The sequence below is a fragment of the Xenia sp. Carnegie-2017 genome, unplaced genomic scaffold (genome assembly GCF_021976095.1).
Source record: "Xenia sp. Carnegie-2017 unplaced genomic scaffold, XeniaSp_v1 HiC_scaffold_43, whole genome shotgun sequence".
In the NCBI taxonomy this organism is placed as follows: domain Eukaryota; kingdom Metazoa; phylum Cnidaria; class Anthozoa; order Malacalcyonacea; family Xeniidae; genus Xenia; species Xenia sp. Carnegie-2017.
The window spans coordinates 129,112-144,945 of NW_025813508.1; the positions used below are offsets into that span (position 1 = coordinate 129,112).

At 35.9% G+C, this 15,834-nt stretch overlaps 1 protein-coding gene across 1 annotated transcript in view; it reads right to left on the reverse strand.

Annotated features, from left to right (window-relative positions):
- LOC124456178 overlaps positions 1-15,834 on the reverse strand; it is a 65,604-nt gene that overhangs the window by 28,266 nt on the left and 21,504 nt on the right. The window contains exons 4-7 of the mRNA XM_047006680.1: positions 6,435-6,542; positions 5,212-5,319; positions 1,795-1,902; positions 580-687 (exon numbers count right to left, since the gene is read on the reverse strand). Coding sequence (XP_046862636.1) covers positions 580-687; positions 1,795-1,902; positions 5,212-5,319; positions 6,435-6,542 — 432 coding nt within the window. The remainder of the gene's footprint in view (positions 1-579; positions 688-1,794; positions 1,903-5,211; positions 5,320-6,434; positions 6,543-15,834) is intronic.

The following is a 15,834-nucleotide window of genomic DNA, read 5'->3' on the forward strand; positions in this document are numbered from 1 at the left end:
GATCCTTGCAATTATTTACGCTTACTGTCTTGTCTATTAAGGAATACGTGTCCTCTCTTCACCAATTACTGCAAAAAACAGACTTAATGCAGAGCGGTTTTGCTATGACATAACATGCAAATTGAAAATTGCCTATAGGAGAAAAATAATTCAACTGATTCGCTATATCAAAACTTCATACATCTGCATCCGCTCGCAAAATGAAAAGCCTTGCTGAAAAATTTTGTATCACGAAAAAACACGACATCACAAATTGTCCTAGACAGACCAACAAAATGTGAAGCTGAAAAATATCTCAAACTGGTCCGGGTGTGGCGGTCTGAGTTAGCCATTATACTGAGATTGTATTCCGTACACTCCACAGTAATAACGCATTATATAGTCCTAATACTTACAAACATTATACACCTATTTTTTCGGTTGATTTCTGAATGTTTTAATATTCTCAGTCTCTCAGATCGCCACACCGACAGCAATATGTACATCACAAGTGCTACAAGCGACCAGCGCGTCAGGGTACATTTCTTTCCCAATGGAGAGAGAAATATTTCGATCATTGACAATATTTTCGACACTCACCAAGCTTGCTAGTTATGAATATGTCAGATCTTTTAAGACCATATTTTGGTAACAATGTTTTCAAGCTTTTTCCGATGTCTTCTTCATTCTTGTAGGCAGAAGCAGTGTCTATAATACACAATGAAATAAAAACTATAATTCTCTTATCAATTTCAACGACCATTATTTTACTCTACTTATTTTCAATCATTTTTGGTGTAATCCTTGTGAAGTATGTAAATTCTTTCTCAGTTTATTTGACAGGCGCAATTATGATGCAGAAAACATTTACAATAGGTACAATGCATGCATTATTCTTTCTTGGCCATGTACGTATGCACAGGATCTTGCTGGATAATTTGGTCGAATAAATTTTATATTCACTTCACCATTCTTCTAATTGATTACAACATTGATCCTCGCGTTTAAGTTGCGCTGCTCCAGGCCAATGAATCAGATATAAATCTAAATATTCGTATCCGAAGTTTTCTATTGCTCGTAAACACGCACTGTACGCAGTATCAAGACCTTGATCATTTAGAGCTTTAAACAAATATAAAAATATGGTTACAACAAACTGTCTTCAGATTGGAATTTCCATCGAGCAGTTACCGTACAGAAGTAAAAAACCGTCTTCCCGTTTTACAGTTATTGTTGTAGCTAGATCCTTGCAATTATTTACGCTTACTGTCTTGTCTATTAAGGAATACGTGTCCTCTCTTCACCAATTACTGCAAAAAACAGACTTAATGCAGAGCGGTTTTGCTATGACATAACATGCAAATTGAAAATTGCCTATAGGAGAAAAATAATTCAACTGATTCGCTATATCAAAACTTCATACATCTGCATCCGCTCGCAAAATGAAAAAGCCTTGCTGAAAAATTTTGTATCACGAAAAACACGACATCACAAATTGTCCTAGACAGACCAACAAAATGTGAAGCTGAAAAATATCTCAAACTGGTCCGGGTGTGGCGGTCTGAGTTAGCCATTATACTGAGATTGTATTCCGTACACTCCACAGTAATAACGCATTATATAGTCCTAATACTTACAAACATTATACACCTATTTTTCGGTTGATTTCTGAATATTTTAATATTCTCAGTCTCTCAGATCGCCACACCGACAGCAATATGTACATCACAAGTGCTACAAGCGACCAGCGCGTCAGGGTACATTTCTTTCCCAGAGAGAAATATTTCGATCATTGACAATATTTTCGACACTCACCAAGCTTGCTAGTTATGAATATGTCAGATCTTTTAAGACCATATTTTGGTAACAATGTTTTCAAGCTTTTTCCGATGTCTTCTTCATTCTTGTAGGCAGAAGCAGTGTCTATAATACACAATGAAATAAAACTATAATTCTCTTATCAATTTCAACGACCATTATTTTACTCTACTTATTTTCAATCATTTTTGGTGTAATCCTTGTGAAGTATGTAAATTCTTTCTCAGTTTATTTGACAGGCGCAATTATGATGCTGAAAACATTTACAATAGGTACAATGCATGCATTATTCTTTCTTGGCCATGTACGTATGCACAGGATCTTGCTGGATAATTTGGTCGAATAAATTTTATATTCACTTCACCATTCTTCTAATTGATTACAACATTGATCCTCGCGTTTAAGTTGCGCTGCTCCAGGCCAATGAATCAGATATAAATCTAAATATTCGTATCCGAAGTTTTCTATTGCTCTTAAACACGCACTGTACGCAGTATCAAGACCTTGATCCTTTGGAGCTTTAAACAAATATAAAAATATGGTTACAACAAACTGTCTTCAGATTGGAATTTCCATCGAGCAGTTACCGTACAGAAGTAAAAAACCGTCTTCCCGTTTTACGATTATTGTTGTAGCTAGATCCTTGCAATTATTTACGCTTACTGTCTTGTCTATTAAGGAATACGTGTCCTCTCTTCACCAATTACTGCAAAAAACTGACTTAATGCAGAGCGGTTTTGCTATGACATAACATGCAAATTGAAAATTGCCTATAGGAGAAAAATAATTCAACTGATTCGCTATATCAAAACTTCATACATCTGCATCCGCTCGCAAAATGAAAAAGCCTTGCTGAAAAATTATGTATCACGAAAAAAACACGACATCACAAATTGTCCTTGACAGACCAACAAAATGTGAAGCTGAAAAAATATCTCAAACTGGTCCGGGTGTGGTGGTCTGAGTTAGCCATTATACTGAGATTGTATTCCGTACACTTCACAGTAATAACGCATTATATAGTCCTAATACTTAAAGTGGTTATATCACGAATTTTAGCCCCCCTTTTTTATTAGCTAAATTGAAAGACCTTGTTTCAGTGATTTTAAATCTGCAATTATAATTGAAATTGGATTGGTGAAAGTGATTTTACGGACGTTCAAAGTCACGACTTTCAGCATTTTTTTTGCGAACTTTTTCATCGGTATGCTAATGACTTGTGACGTAGAAAGTTGAACACATATGTCAACATGGCGTGTTCTACTAGTAATCTTTATAAGAAACGCGGAGGAAAACGCTGTGTTGCTGGCGGACCTAATCAAATTAGTTGCGCCAATGATTCAAAAACCGAAGGAATGTCGATGCATCTGTTTCCTAAAAAAGAAACAGAGCCGCAAATACATAGAAAATGGGTAAATTTTGTGCGTAAACATAGACCGGGTTTTGAGGCTTCCTCTACCTCGTGTCTGTGTTCTGCGCATTTTGAAGATTCTTGTTTTGACCTAAATTTGAGCGTGTAAGTCAAGCTCAAAACAAGGTTGAAGAAAGATGCTTTCCCAACCATTGACGTGGCTGGGATTCCTGAACCATTACAGGACGAAATAACCGATCGAAAGCGAAGACAAGTAAGTTTACGCTTGTTTATGTTAATTTTTCTTTTGTCATATGTAAATTCGATATAAGTTTTGTAGATTATTCGACATACTCTCCATAAGCCATCGCTGAAGGAAACATGTTCTCTCAATGAGGAAGTACCATCTACTAGTGATGAAGCTGAGCATGTTTAAGTATGCACTGGGAAGCAAATGATTCGCCATTTGAACGGCTTGCTATTTTCCATTTTACATTTATGCTATGATTTAATTCCATATATTTTTCTTTTGTCTTTTTCCCAGACTGACATTGAAGAAAAGATATTCTTTCATTTAATTCTTTCAGCTTAACCTCTCAGTAGTTGCACCAATTTGTTTTATTGTTTACTCTTGTTTCAAACCATTAAACTGCATGTCAACTTATATAGTGCATCCATGTATCTCCTATTTGGTTTTCATCTAGGCATATTTCCTGACCATTCCAAACTCAGCAAAGAAGGTCAACAGTCTCTACAGTGCACAAGACTATTCCATCATTGCCCCTCTGATGGTATGTAACCTGTTGTGTTACCACTTGGATATGCTTTCCGAATAAAGTGGTAAACACAAGCAGGTAAAGGCCGAGTATTCTCCCATCCCATAGACCCACAAAACCATCTCATCAACCATCTGTATGCCACAGCTCTCAAGTACCTGAAGTAAATAAAAAGGTTGGACTAATTATTGTTGATGAAACAATGTTGATTATAACATTGTTTCTCATACAATTTACAATCTTACATATTTAATGATTGTGATGCTTGGCGGCGATAAGCACGTCCATTCCTATCTCTCAATAGTGGCCCGACGTTTTCAAGGACAGCCTCATGAACTAAAGGCCCAAATTTGGCATGCTGTGTTATGCATGATATTTTCTCAATGCTGCCATCGAATGTCATTTTCTGCAAAGCTGGTCCAATTTCCTTACAGCATCTGTACTCTAATGCGCCTTCTAACAAATCGGTATGACAGCATTGACAATTACACCTGAAACGTGTGAGCATTCTGGTTTATAAAGTAACTTTATGTATATTACAAACAGGAGAAAACAACAACTTACCATTCACCAAGTGGAATTACGCCATCACTTCGTTGTTCTAATGTCGCAGGGAGAATTCGGGATCATCTGGAGTATGCACTTCATCACCATCTCCTGCTAGCGGTTCATCGTCATATGCGAAGTCGTTTAAATGCTCGACATAACCCACGGATTCCGAGCTCCAATCAGATACGCATTCAGACATCGAATTCGAATTATCTGAGCACTGATTTGAGGCCATACTTTCCGGAAAACTTGTTTTTTAATATTTTATTGAAAAAACTGTCATTATTTGTTTTTAAGACAAGAAAAACGACAACAAAATCACCTTCTATAATATAATATTATATTGACGGAAACAGACGTGTTCAACTATCTACGTCACAAGTATCAATATGGCGTCGTAAAAAATTCGCAAATAGTACCCGATTTTGGAGGCAAAATTAAGCAACTTATATTTATCTGTTTAAGTCCAGCGACATGTCATAGTTCTTCAAATAATCCAAATTTTCAATTAAGCTCATAAAAAAGGGGGGCTAAAATTCGTGATATAACCACTTTAAAACATTATACACCTATTTTTTCGGTTGATTTCTGAATATTTTAATATTCTCAGTCTCTCAGATCGCCACACCGACAGCAATATGTACATCACAAGTGCTACAAGCGACCAGCGCGTCAGGGTACATTTCTTTCCCAATGGAGAGAAATATTTCGATCATTGACAATATTTTCGACACTCACCAAGCTTGCTAGTTATGAATATGTCAGATCTTTTAAGACCATATTTTCGTAACAATGTTTTCAAGCTTTTTCCGATGTCTTCTTCATTCTTGTAGGCAGAAGCAGTGTCTATAATACACAATGAAATAAAACTATAATTCTCTTATCAATTTCAACGACCATTATTTTACTCTACTTATTTTCAATCATTTTTGGTGTAATCCTTGTGAAGTATGTAAATTCTTTCTCAGTTTATTTGACAGGCGCAATTATGATGCTGAAAACATTTACAATAGGTACAATGCATGCATTATTCTTTCTTGGCCATGTACGTATGCACAGGATCTTGCTGGATAATTTGGTCGAATAAATTTTATATTCACTTCACCATTCTTCTAATTGATTACAACATTGATCCTCGCGTTTAAGTTGCGCTGCTCCAGGCCAATGAATCAGATATAAATCTAAATATTCGTATCCGAAGTTTTCTATTGCTCGTAAACACGCACTGTACGCAGTATCAAGACCTTGATCATTTAGAGCTTTAAACAAATATAAAAATATGGTTACAACAAACTGTCTTCAGATTGGAATTTCCATCGAGCAGTTACCGTACAGAAGTAAAAAACCGTCTTCCCGTTTTACGATTATTGTTGTAGCTAGATCCTTGCAATTATTTACGCTTACTGTCTTGTCTATTAAGGAATACGTGTCCTCTCTTCACCAATTACTGCAAAAAACTGACTTAATGCAGAGCGGTTTTGCTATGACATAACATGCAAATTGAAAATTGCCTATAGGAGAAAAATAATTCAACTGATTCGCTATATCAAAACTTCATACATCTGCATCCGCTCGCAAAATGAAAAAGCCTTGCTGAAAAATTTTGTATCACGAAAAAAACACGACATCACAAATTGTCCTAGACAGACCAACAAAATGTGAAGCTGAAAAAATATCTCAAACTGGTCCGGGTGTGGCGGTCTGAGTTAGCCATTATACTGAGATTGTATTCCGTACACTCCACAGTAATAACGCATTATATAGTCCTAATACTTACAAACATTATACACCTATTTTTTCGGTTGATTTCTGAATATTTTAATATTCTCAGTCTCTCAGATCGCCACACCAACAGCAATATGTACATCACAAGTGCTACAAGCGACCAGCGCGTCAGGGTACATTTCTTTCCCAATGGAGAGAGAAATATTTCGATCATTGACAATATTTTCGACACTCACCAAGCTTGCTAGTTATGAATATGTCAGATCTCTTAAGACCATATTTTGGTAACAATGTTTTCAAGCTTTTTCCGATGTCTTCTTCATTCTTGTAGGCAGAAGCAGTGTCTATAATACACAATGAAATAAAAACTATAATTCTCTTATCAATTTCAACGACCATTATTTTACTCTACTTATTTTCAATCATTTTTGGTGTAATCCTTGTGAAGTATGTAAATTCTTTCTCAGTTTATTTGACAGGCGCAATTATGATGCTGAAAACATTTACAATAGGTACAATGCGTGCATTATTCTTTCTTGGCCATGTACGTATGCACAGGATTGCGACATCGTATTCCAATTTTCATATACGGTATAGCGAACTTTTTACATCGTGTTGCATATGCTTTGCGATCCCACTCTGGATTTCATATGAATTTAAATATATTAGTGCCCAGGTCCCAGGTTTTTAGAGAAGTGTATTGTTTTGATTTTGACGCCGCCATATTGACACTGTATTCACGTTGAAACAGAGAGCATTAAATCTTATGGATGATTTTGATATGGCGAGTTTTTATAATGACATGCACCAGTTATCCTTCTATTTAAGTCGACTTCAGAGTTTCTTTCAGAACCTTATCAACGACCTTCAGAATCAGATACCTTATACTCCAACCTACAATTGCCATAGAAGGTACACAGGCACAAGAGGTCAACCGCGACTCGAAATATCTAAGAGATTAGTAGAATGTCTAAGGGAATTGCACTTTTCTTGGACTAGAATCGCTGAATTATTGGGTATCTCAACAAAAACATTACAACGAAAACGTGTAGAGTTTCAAATTTATGTAGAAGAATCTTGGTCAACCATAGGTGACATTGAACTTAGAGAAACGATGCAAGAGATTATGAGTGTTACTCCAGGAATAGGACAAACACGTATGGTAGGTGCACTGAGGAGCCGAAATATAAGGGTCTAACGGTCACGTGTGAGGACATTAATACGTGAATTGGATCCAGTTGGAACAGCACTTCGTTGGCGGGGAGCAATTCGCAGAAGAAATTACAATGTGGGTTGTGCAAATGCTCTGTGGCACATCGACGGGAACCATAAAATGATTCACTGGCGAATGGTGGTTCATACATCCATTGATGGCTACTCCAGGTTGATACCATATTTAAGCTGTGCTACTAACAACAAAGCAAACACAGTTTTAGAATTATTCCAAGATGCATGTCGTTCATATGGATTACCTTCAAGAGTGAGATGTGATCAAGGACTTGAAAACGTGGGTGCTGCTCGAATGATGTTGGAGTGCCGTGGAACAAACAGGGGAAGTATCATCACAGGTGCTTCAGTTCACAACCAACGAGTTGAAAGGCTTCATAGAGATGTTACTACTGGTGTTCTAAAGGCTTATATTGATCAATTTAAAATGATGGAACATTCAGGTCTTCTTGATCCTGCCAATGAGGTACATCTTCTTGCACTACAGCTTGTTTTTGTCACAGTCATTAATCAGTCCTTACACGAGTTTGTTAATCAATGGAATCACCATGGAATCAGTACTGAAGGAGGGCTATCGCCTTTGCAACTTTGGTCAGAAAGCATTGTAAGATGTGCAACACACAGCAACTCAACTTTAGACAATGTACTATCAAGCAATGAAGTTGAATCATATGAAATAGAAGCACGTGATGAAATTGAAAATGTAGCTGGTGTGGTTGTACCTGAAACAACACTAAATTTAACTGAAGATCAGTTTGCCTATATTGCAGCTTTAGCAAGTCAAAACAACAACTTATTTGACAAAGTTCACACGTACATGCATGTTGTGAATGCCATTAACGCAATGTTTTACGAATTTTTAGAAGAGTGAACCACTTGCATAAAGAAAATGTTATTACCTTTGTAAAAAAAAATTTGTATGATTTTTGTCTGAGCATGCACTTAGTAATTAATTTCAACTTTAATGTTTTCATGAAAACGCACATGGTAATACTCGATTGAAAATGGTGGTGGTATAAAATATATAATTGCTTTTGAAATGAAAAGTTCCCTGCCACCCCCAGATAATCCGCCCCTGATAATCACGCATGTCAATGCAATTGAAGTATATATCAAGTCACACAGTAACTATGTGTAAGATTGCTCTGTAATATTCATGTAATAATATACGTAGATATGCCGGACTAATTTCAACAATTTGTCAAACAATGTCGACTATTACAACAAAAATTAAGTTTGCCAACAAAAATTAAGTTTGCCATCTATGTTAGGGAATACATTTGAAACATTGGAAACTCTTTCAATTTCCGAGTAAATACATTGAAATAAAAACAACTTATTAAGCAACAATCAAAACGCTTTTGCTATCTTGAATTTGTACTTTAATTAACAGATACGACGTAACAACAAGTGTAAAATGATATGATTCTTCTAAAGCAGCGAAATTGTCAAAGTATTTCTATCATCGAAATTATCCAGAAGATTACGCGCCTCCTGAGCAAGATTTGATAAAGCAGCCCGAAAGTTTCCAGTATTTTCAGCCATGTAGTGAGAGTTTATTTTGATTGAATTATTAAGTTTAAAGTCGAGATAGTACGGTGGCCCACAGCGGCAATGCGGATATATAAGTTAGGAATAGAAATCAAAGTATTTTGCATGAAATGTTTTATTATTCATGATATATATTAGTGGAGCAGTAAATATATATTCATTGAGCAGATATATTTATAAAGTACGCAGATATATATTTTCAGTACGCAGATATATATTTTCAGTACGCAGATATATAATTTCAGTGCACAGATATATAATTTCAGTACACAGCGTAGATATATATTATCAGTGCGCAGATATATATTTTCAGTGCGCAGATATATATTTGTAGTGCGCAGACATATATTTGTAGTGCGCAGATATATATCAGATTTTCAGTGCGGATATATATTTATGGCAAGCAGACAAGCAGACACATATTTTTACTCCGCAAACATATATTTATAGTGTGAACTGTGAATATATACAAAAAATATAGAAACGTTTCAGCAACAAAAGAGAAACTGCGAGAAAATTTGCATTTACAAAATATTGCCAATATGGTTGACATTCCTTCGCATGATTCTGATACAAACAATGTAGAAAACGAGCGAACTCTGATTGAATATTATTTTACTAGAGGATTCGAATATAAGAGCATAGTTAAATGTTTAATGTTTTCATTTTGTTTAATGTTTCCATTTTGTTTAATGTTTTCATTTTATAACAATATCAATTTATCCATAAATGTATATCTGCGTACTAAATATATATCCGCACTGAAAATCTGATATATATCTGCGCACTACAAATATATATCTGCGCACTGAAAATATATATCTGCGCACTGATAATATATATCTACGCTGTGTACTGAAATTATATATCTGTGCACTGAAATTATATATCTGCGTACTGAAAATATATATCTGCGTACTTTATAAATATATCTGCTCAATGAATATATATTTACTGCTCCACTAATATATATCATGAATAATAAAAACATTTCATGCAAAATGCTTTGATTTCTATTCCTAACTTATATATCTGCATTGCCGCTGTGGGCCACCGTAAGATAGCACGATGTCGAATGCAAACATGTTGTCAATATGGCGGCGTCAAAATCAAAACAATACACTTCTCTAAAAATCTGGGACCTGGGCACTAATATATTTAAATTCATATGAAATCCAGAGTGGGATCGCAAAGCATTATGCAACACGATGTAAAAAGTTCGCCATACCGTATATGAAAATTGGAATACGATATAAAAAGTTCGCCATACCGTATATGAAAATTGGAATACTATAAAAAATGTTCGCCATACCGTATATGAAAATTGGAACGCTATGTAAAAAGTTCGCCATACCGTATATGAAAATTGGAACACGATGTAAAAAGTTCGCCATACCGTATATGAAAATTGGAATACGATGTAAAAAGTTCACCATACCGTATATGAAAATTGGAACACAATGTAAAAAGTTCGCCATACCGTATATGAAAATTGGCATACGATATAAAAAGTTCGCCATACCGTATATGAAAATTGGCATACGATGTAAAAAGTTCGCCATACCGTATATGAAAATTGGAATACGATGTAAAAAGTTCACCATACCGTATATGAAAATTGGAATACGATGTAAAAAGTTCACCATACCGTATATGAAAATTGGAACACAATGTAAAAAGTTCGCCATACCGTATATGAAAATTGGAACGCTATAAATTTTGACGATACGATACAAGAAGTTTCGAACGTATATGAAAAGTTTCGCATATATTTTTTAGATTTGTCTCGAAGTATATAAAGTTTGCCATGTATAATTTTAGTATGTTATGTTGTATTGTAAGTTTAGAATAAAGTCCAATTTGGCGCCCCATACCTCCCCTCGACTTACTTCCAGTACAAAGGTACACACTATAAACAATTACATGGAACAGCAATGGGCTCACCCGTTTCTAATGTAGCTGCTGAAATTGTAATGCAATCTATAGAGGAACGGGCGCTCATGACATACAAACATATACTACCTTTTTGGTTCTGCTACGTAGATGACACAATCACAGCACTACATGCAGACTAGATTGATGACTTCCACACTCACATCAACAAACAGAACAGCCACATACAAGTTACCAAAGATGTCAAAGAAAACAGAACTCTTACTTGCTATTCATAGGAGGTCAGAAAATCCAAACACGGAAGATTGCATTTGATTATTACATAAACTTTATGTTACAGACAATGTTCCGAGTTCTTCTGTTAAATTTCATTTTGTTATAAGTTATGAATGTGATTTTAAATTTCACGTTCGTAAAATACGTTGCAAGAAACATTGTGACTCGTTATTATGTGAAAATTGCATGCAATACTTCCAAACACATTGAAATATATGTTTATAAAAATGTCACTTGCATCTTACTTAACTTTTTGATTACCCTCCCACCAAACTAATTTCATCTTTCGGATTGCTCAATTATGCTCCATTTTTAAAAATACCCAGAATTGAATCAATGAAACACAACACCGCCTTAACTTTTCAAGTGTTACATTGTTTTGTCATGATAGGTGATATTCTTAAATCTTAATTCTTAGTTCTATCTTATAAACGCAATTAAAGTAAAAATATGTAATTATTTAGCTGTTCGTCAAAGTCAAATAACAATTTTCGTATCCGATAATTGTAATGTGTCTACAAAGAAAATATTCTATAAACGCCACACGAACTTTTACAAGGTCATGTTCATAATAGCCTTATAAAATATGAAGAACCTCTATTATTTTTAGAAAAAACTAGGAAAGTTTTAAAATCTTAAATTTTGGGTGGTGTATGTGAAAATTTAACTCTTTGTAGTATTTCACGTGCGCGAAAAATCATGAGTCTTTTGATTTTAAGTAAAATAACAATTTGGCTGGTCGCCTAATGCCCGCTAGTCACCCACATTATAGATATTATATCTGAGCTCAATTAGCAAAGCTTTATTGTGCCTTTTGGCGCTATTGCTCTACAAGTTCTTTGTGATGGAATCTATTCGAATTAACTGATATTTAGCAAAACTATTCTTGCCTATACACAACCTAAGATAAAAAAAGTTGAGATGTTTGAAATTGGGGCGTTTCTAAGAAGTATTGCCAATTTTTTTTCGACTAAGCTGAAACATAACGCAATTCATCATGAAAAATGCTTTACTAATTCTTAGATGTGCATGCAAGTAAGGATAAACCAGAAAATAGATCTTATTTTTGCTGACTTAAAAATTGATATAATCATTAAGTTTTTTTCTTTATTCTGTCGACAGCTCCTGTATGTTTGTTTGTCAAGGCGGAAAACGTTGATTGTTATTAAAGAAGAAATATTCTATAAATGTCACGAAAACGTCTAAAACTTCAACTCCCTGTCTCACAAATGAAAGTATCAAGTGTAAAGTAAATATTGACTTTTTTAATTACTCGTGTATCTAATACGTGTGATAAAAATCAATGCCCAACATAAAGTTGTGATTAGAGCCATTTTCTATGGCTCTAATCACAACTTTATGTTGGGCATTGACTTTTATCACACGTATTCGATTTCCACTCGTGTATCTATTATATAAAAACATGCCGAATTTTTTTTTTTTAATTCACATTTCTTTACAACTGCAGCAGTTGACAACATAGATCATAATCCCAGCTCCACAAGTGCACAAGACTCTTTCCACGGTACAGCAATTTCGCTCGTGCAGCATCCAACAGTTCATGAAAATGGTGAGAGTAGAGAAGTAGACTTATTTGATTCGTCTATTTCTAGTTCCAAAGAAATTTCACAGCTTCCACCATCATTTTGTAATGTCCCACCAGTGACTCTAACATGTGGCGAACTTTATGCCCCTCCACTTCATACCGTTATGCAAACTGTGTCTACCACCGTCAACAAAAGGCAAGATCCGGAGGAAGACTGGCTTGAACATGTGCGACATCTCGTTCAAAAGGAAGACCTGAGTAAGGACGACACTTTTTCATGGGCAGCATACCAAGCGTCAAAAACGTCGTCAACCTCTTACGAACTGGCAATCATTGCACTTCTCCCAATGTTTCGGGAGAATGCTCATTCATTTGCGATGATATTACATTCAATGAATGTTGTTAAATAAGCTGTTTGTCATGTCAACTACTCTCAAACTCCAGTTATCGCCGTAGACCAGCCCTATTTGCTTAAGCCAAGCAAATTCAATGGACTCTTGCAAACAGTCATGGAGAAGATAAATTTGTGGTAATGTTTTGTGGCTTACACATTGAGATGACAGCTTTTAAAGTTCTAGGGAAATGGCTTGATGGGAGTGGCTGGACCGAAATTTTGACTAACGCATGTATAGCTAACCAAGGTGTTGTACAGTCAATCATCGCTTGCAGTCGTGTGGCAAGAACAAGACGCGCACGTCAAGTTACAGCAGCCAGTCTTTACTACCTACAACAAGATGCCTATAAGGAGTATCTCATAAAAGTTGACAATGGGGAAGCTAAAGAATTCCACATTTGGAAAGAAGATATGTCAAAGGATCATCCTCAGTTTCTGTATTGGACCAGAGTTTTGGAACTAGAATTACTCTGTTTACAACTAGTGCGATCATTTAGGGAAGCTAATTTCTCCTTATACTTCCAGTCAATTAAGCAACTTGTCCCGTGGATGTTTGCTTTGGACAATGTTAATTATGCTAGATGGCTTTCTGTCCATATCCGTGATATTTCGGAGCTTCCATTCAAACATCCTGACGTCTTTAACCACTTCTCTCAGTTCTCGTTTGTGGTGCATAAAACGAAGAAACAGTTTTCAGCTATAGCATTAGATCATGCTCACGAGCAAGTTAATGCAGTGGTAAAAGGAGAAGGTGGTGCTGTGGGACTAACCGAAAACCTTTCAGCTTTAAGGAGATGGATGATTGCAGGTCCAAAAATTGCACGAATAATTAGGGAATTCGAGATGAGTACACATGTAGACAGTCAGCTACACCATGAGCAAACTCCATCCATTCAAAGAGAATTTTATAAAGATGTCTCAAATGTCGTCTCCAATTTTCAAGCGATGGGAATCCTTTTGTAGAAGAGAGTGAGGACCTATTTGCCATCCACACAAATGACGTGATGAACAGTTCCGTTGTTGACACGGTGAAGAATGTTGTAACCCTTGGAGAAGAAAAATATCAAGCATTTGTTAAAGAAAGATTTGTTGAGAGAAGCAAGAGTATTACTAAAACGTTGAAAAAAAATAATCTGCCAACGTTTAAAACAGGAAGAAAAAGAGTTTCATCAAAAGATAAAGTAAATATACAAACTCTGAAACTAGACTGTGCTTTATTTTCAAGATTGTATATAGCAAGTCAAAATCGAAGTGGTGATCTCGATGATTTCTTTAAATATGAGAACCAACCATGGCCACCATCTCTCACAAGCAGGAAGTTTAAGTACTGGTAATAAAGCAGACTTGACAAAGTGTATCGAGCCGACTACCAAAGTTCAGTCACCAACTCCCGATGTTATTATTTTAGACCGGACTGTTGTTGTTCAAATGATTTCACCTGGAACTTGGGAAACGTTCGAAGAGTACGCTCAGTTTGCTTTCATTCCTTATGTGTTAAAGCAATTTCAATCAGCTAAAAGAATTGATTTAGAGTGGGATGTATACAAAGAGGATTCGCTGAAAGAAACGCACGGGAGAAGAGAGGCTTTGGTCAACGCCACAAGGTTTCATCGACAGCACGTATCCCTACTGACTGGAAGGGCTTCCTGCGTGTAGGTGCCAACAAAATGGATCTTTACAATTTTTTAGCGCAGAAAGTTATTTCCCTAAAAGAACCGAAGTATCAATGTTGGAACCATGTAATCATGAAGAGGCTGACACACGATTGATGGTGCACGTGTTAGATGCAAGTGACTGCGGCCACCAGAGGATTGTTGTAAGAACAAATGATACTGACGTATTGATACTGGCCATTTCAATGAAAAACATCAAAGCAGAAGAATTATGGATTCTTTATGGCACAGGAAAGCACTCACGTTATATTCCCGCGCATACAATTGCATCGACTATCGGACCTGACAAGGCATCTGTTCTACCGTTGTTTCACGCTTAAACGGGTTGGGTCACTGTTTCCTTTTTTGGAGGTCGAGGAAAGAAAACAGCATGGGATGTATGGAATGTATTTCCAGAGCTAACATTAGCGTTGCAAGAGCTAAATTTGTTGCCATAAAGGACTGATTGTTCGTCCTTGCAGGTAATTCAGAAACCGCCAAAGGCATGTATTATCTATCAAATAAGGTCTCTATTATGATTCATATAATGTTTTGCAGGTGATTGAGCGATATGTGGTCCTCTTATGTCAATGAAGCTAGACAAGAGTTGTTTGCCAAAAAGTCCTGAACACTGGATAACATTCCACCAACCTAAGAAGTTGCTTCAGCACACCAAGCGTGCATTGTTGCAAGGTGGATTTTTCTGGGGCAGTGCTGCTTGAAAGAGCAGGTTATACCAACTCCGTTAGGTTGGGGCTGGTACCGTGTTGAAAATTCTTGGTTACCAAAGTGGACAAATCTCCCTCAAGTTAAAGATGCCTGTTATGAACTTATTCGTTGCGGGTGCGAAAGTTCATGTTCTAGTCGTTGTAAATGCGTCAAAGCACATTTAGTTTGTACTCGTTTGTGTAATTGTGGGGGTGATTGTCAATAACATGAGGGCATTAAAATTATTTTAATATTACTGTTTTAATGTAGAATATTTCAGAATGTATTGCTCAAAAGCAAAAGTTGTAATATAGTTTTTTTATCGTCTTTAGCTGTTGTATAAGAATATACAGGGAAATTGTAGATTTCTCTGAACTTTACTTTTTTTT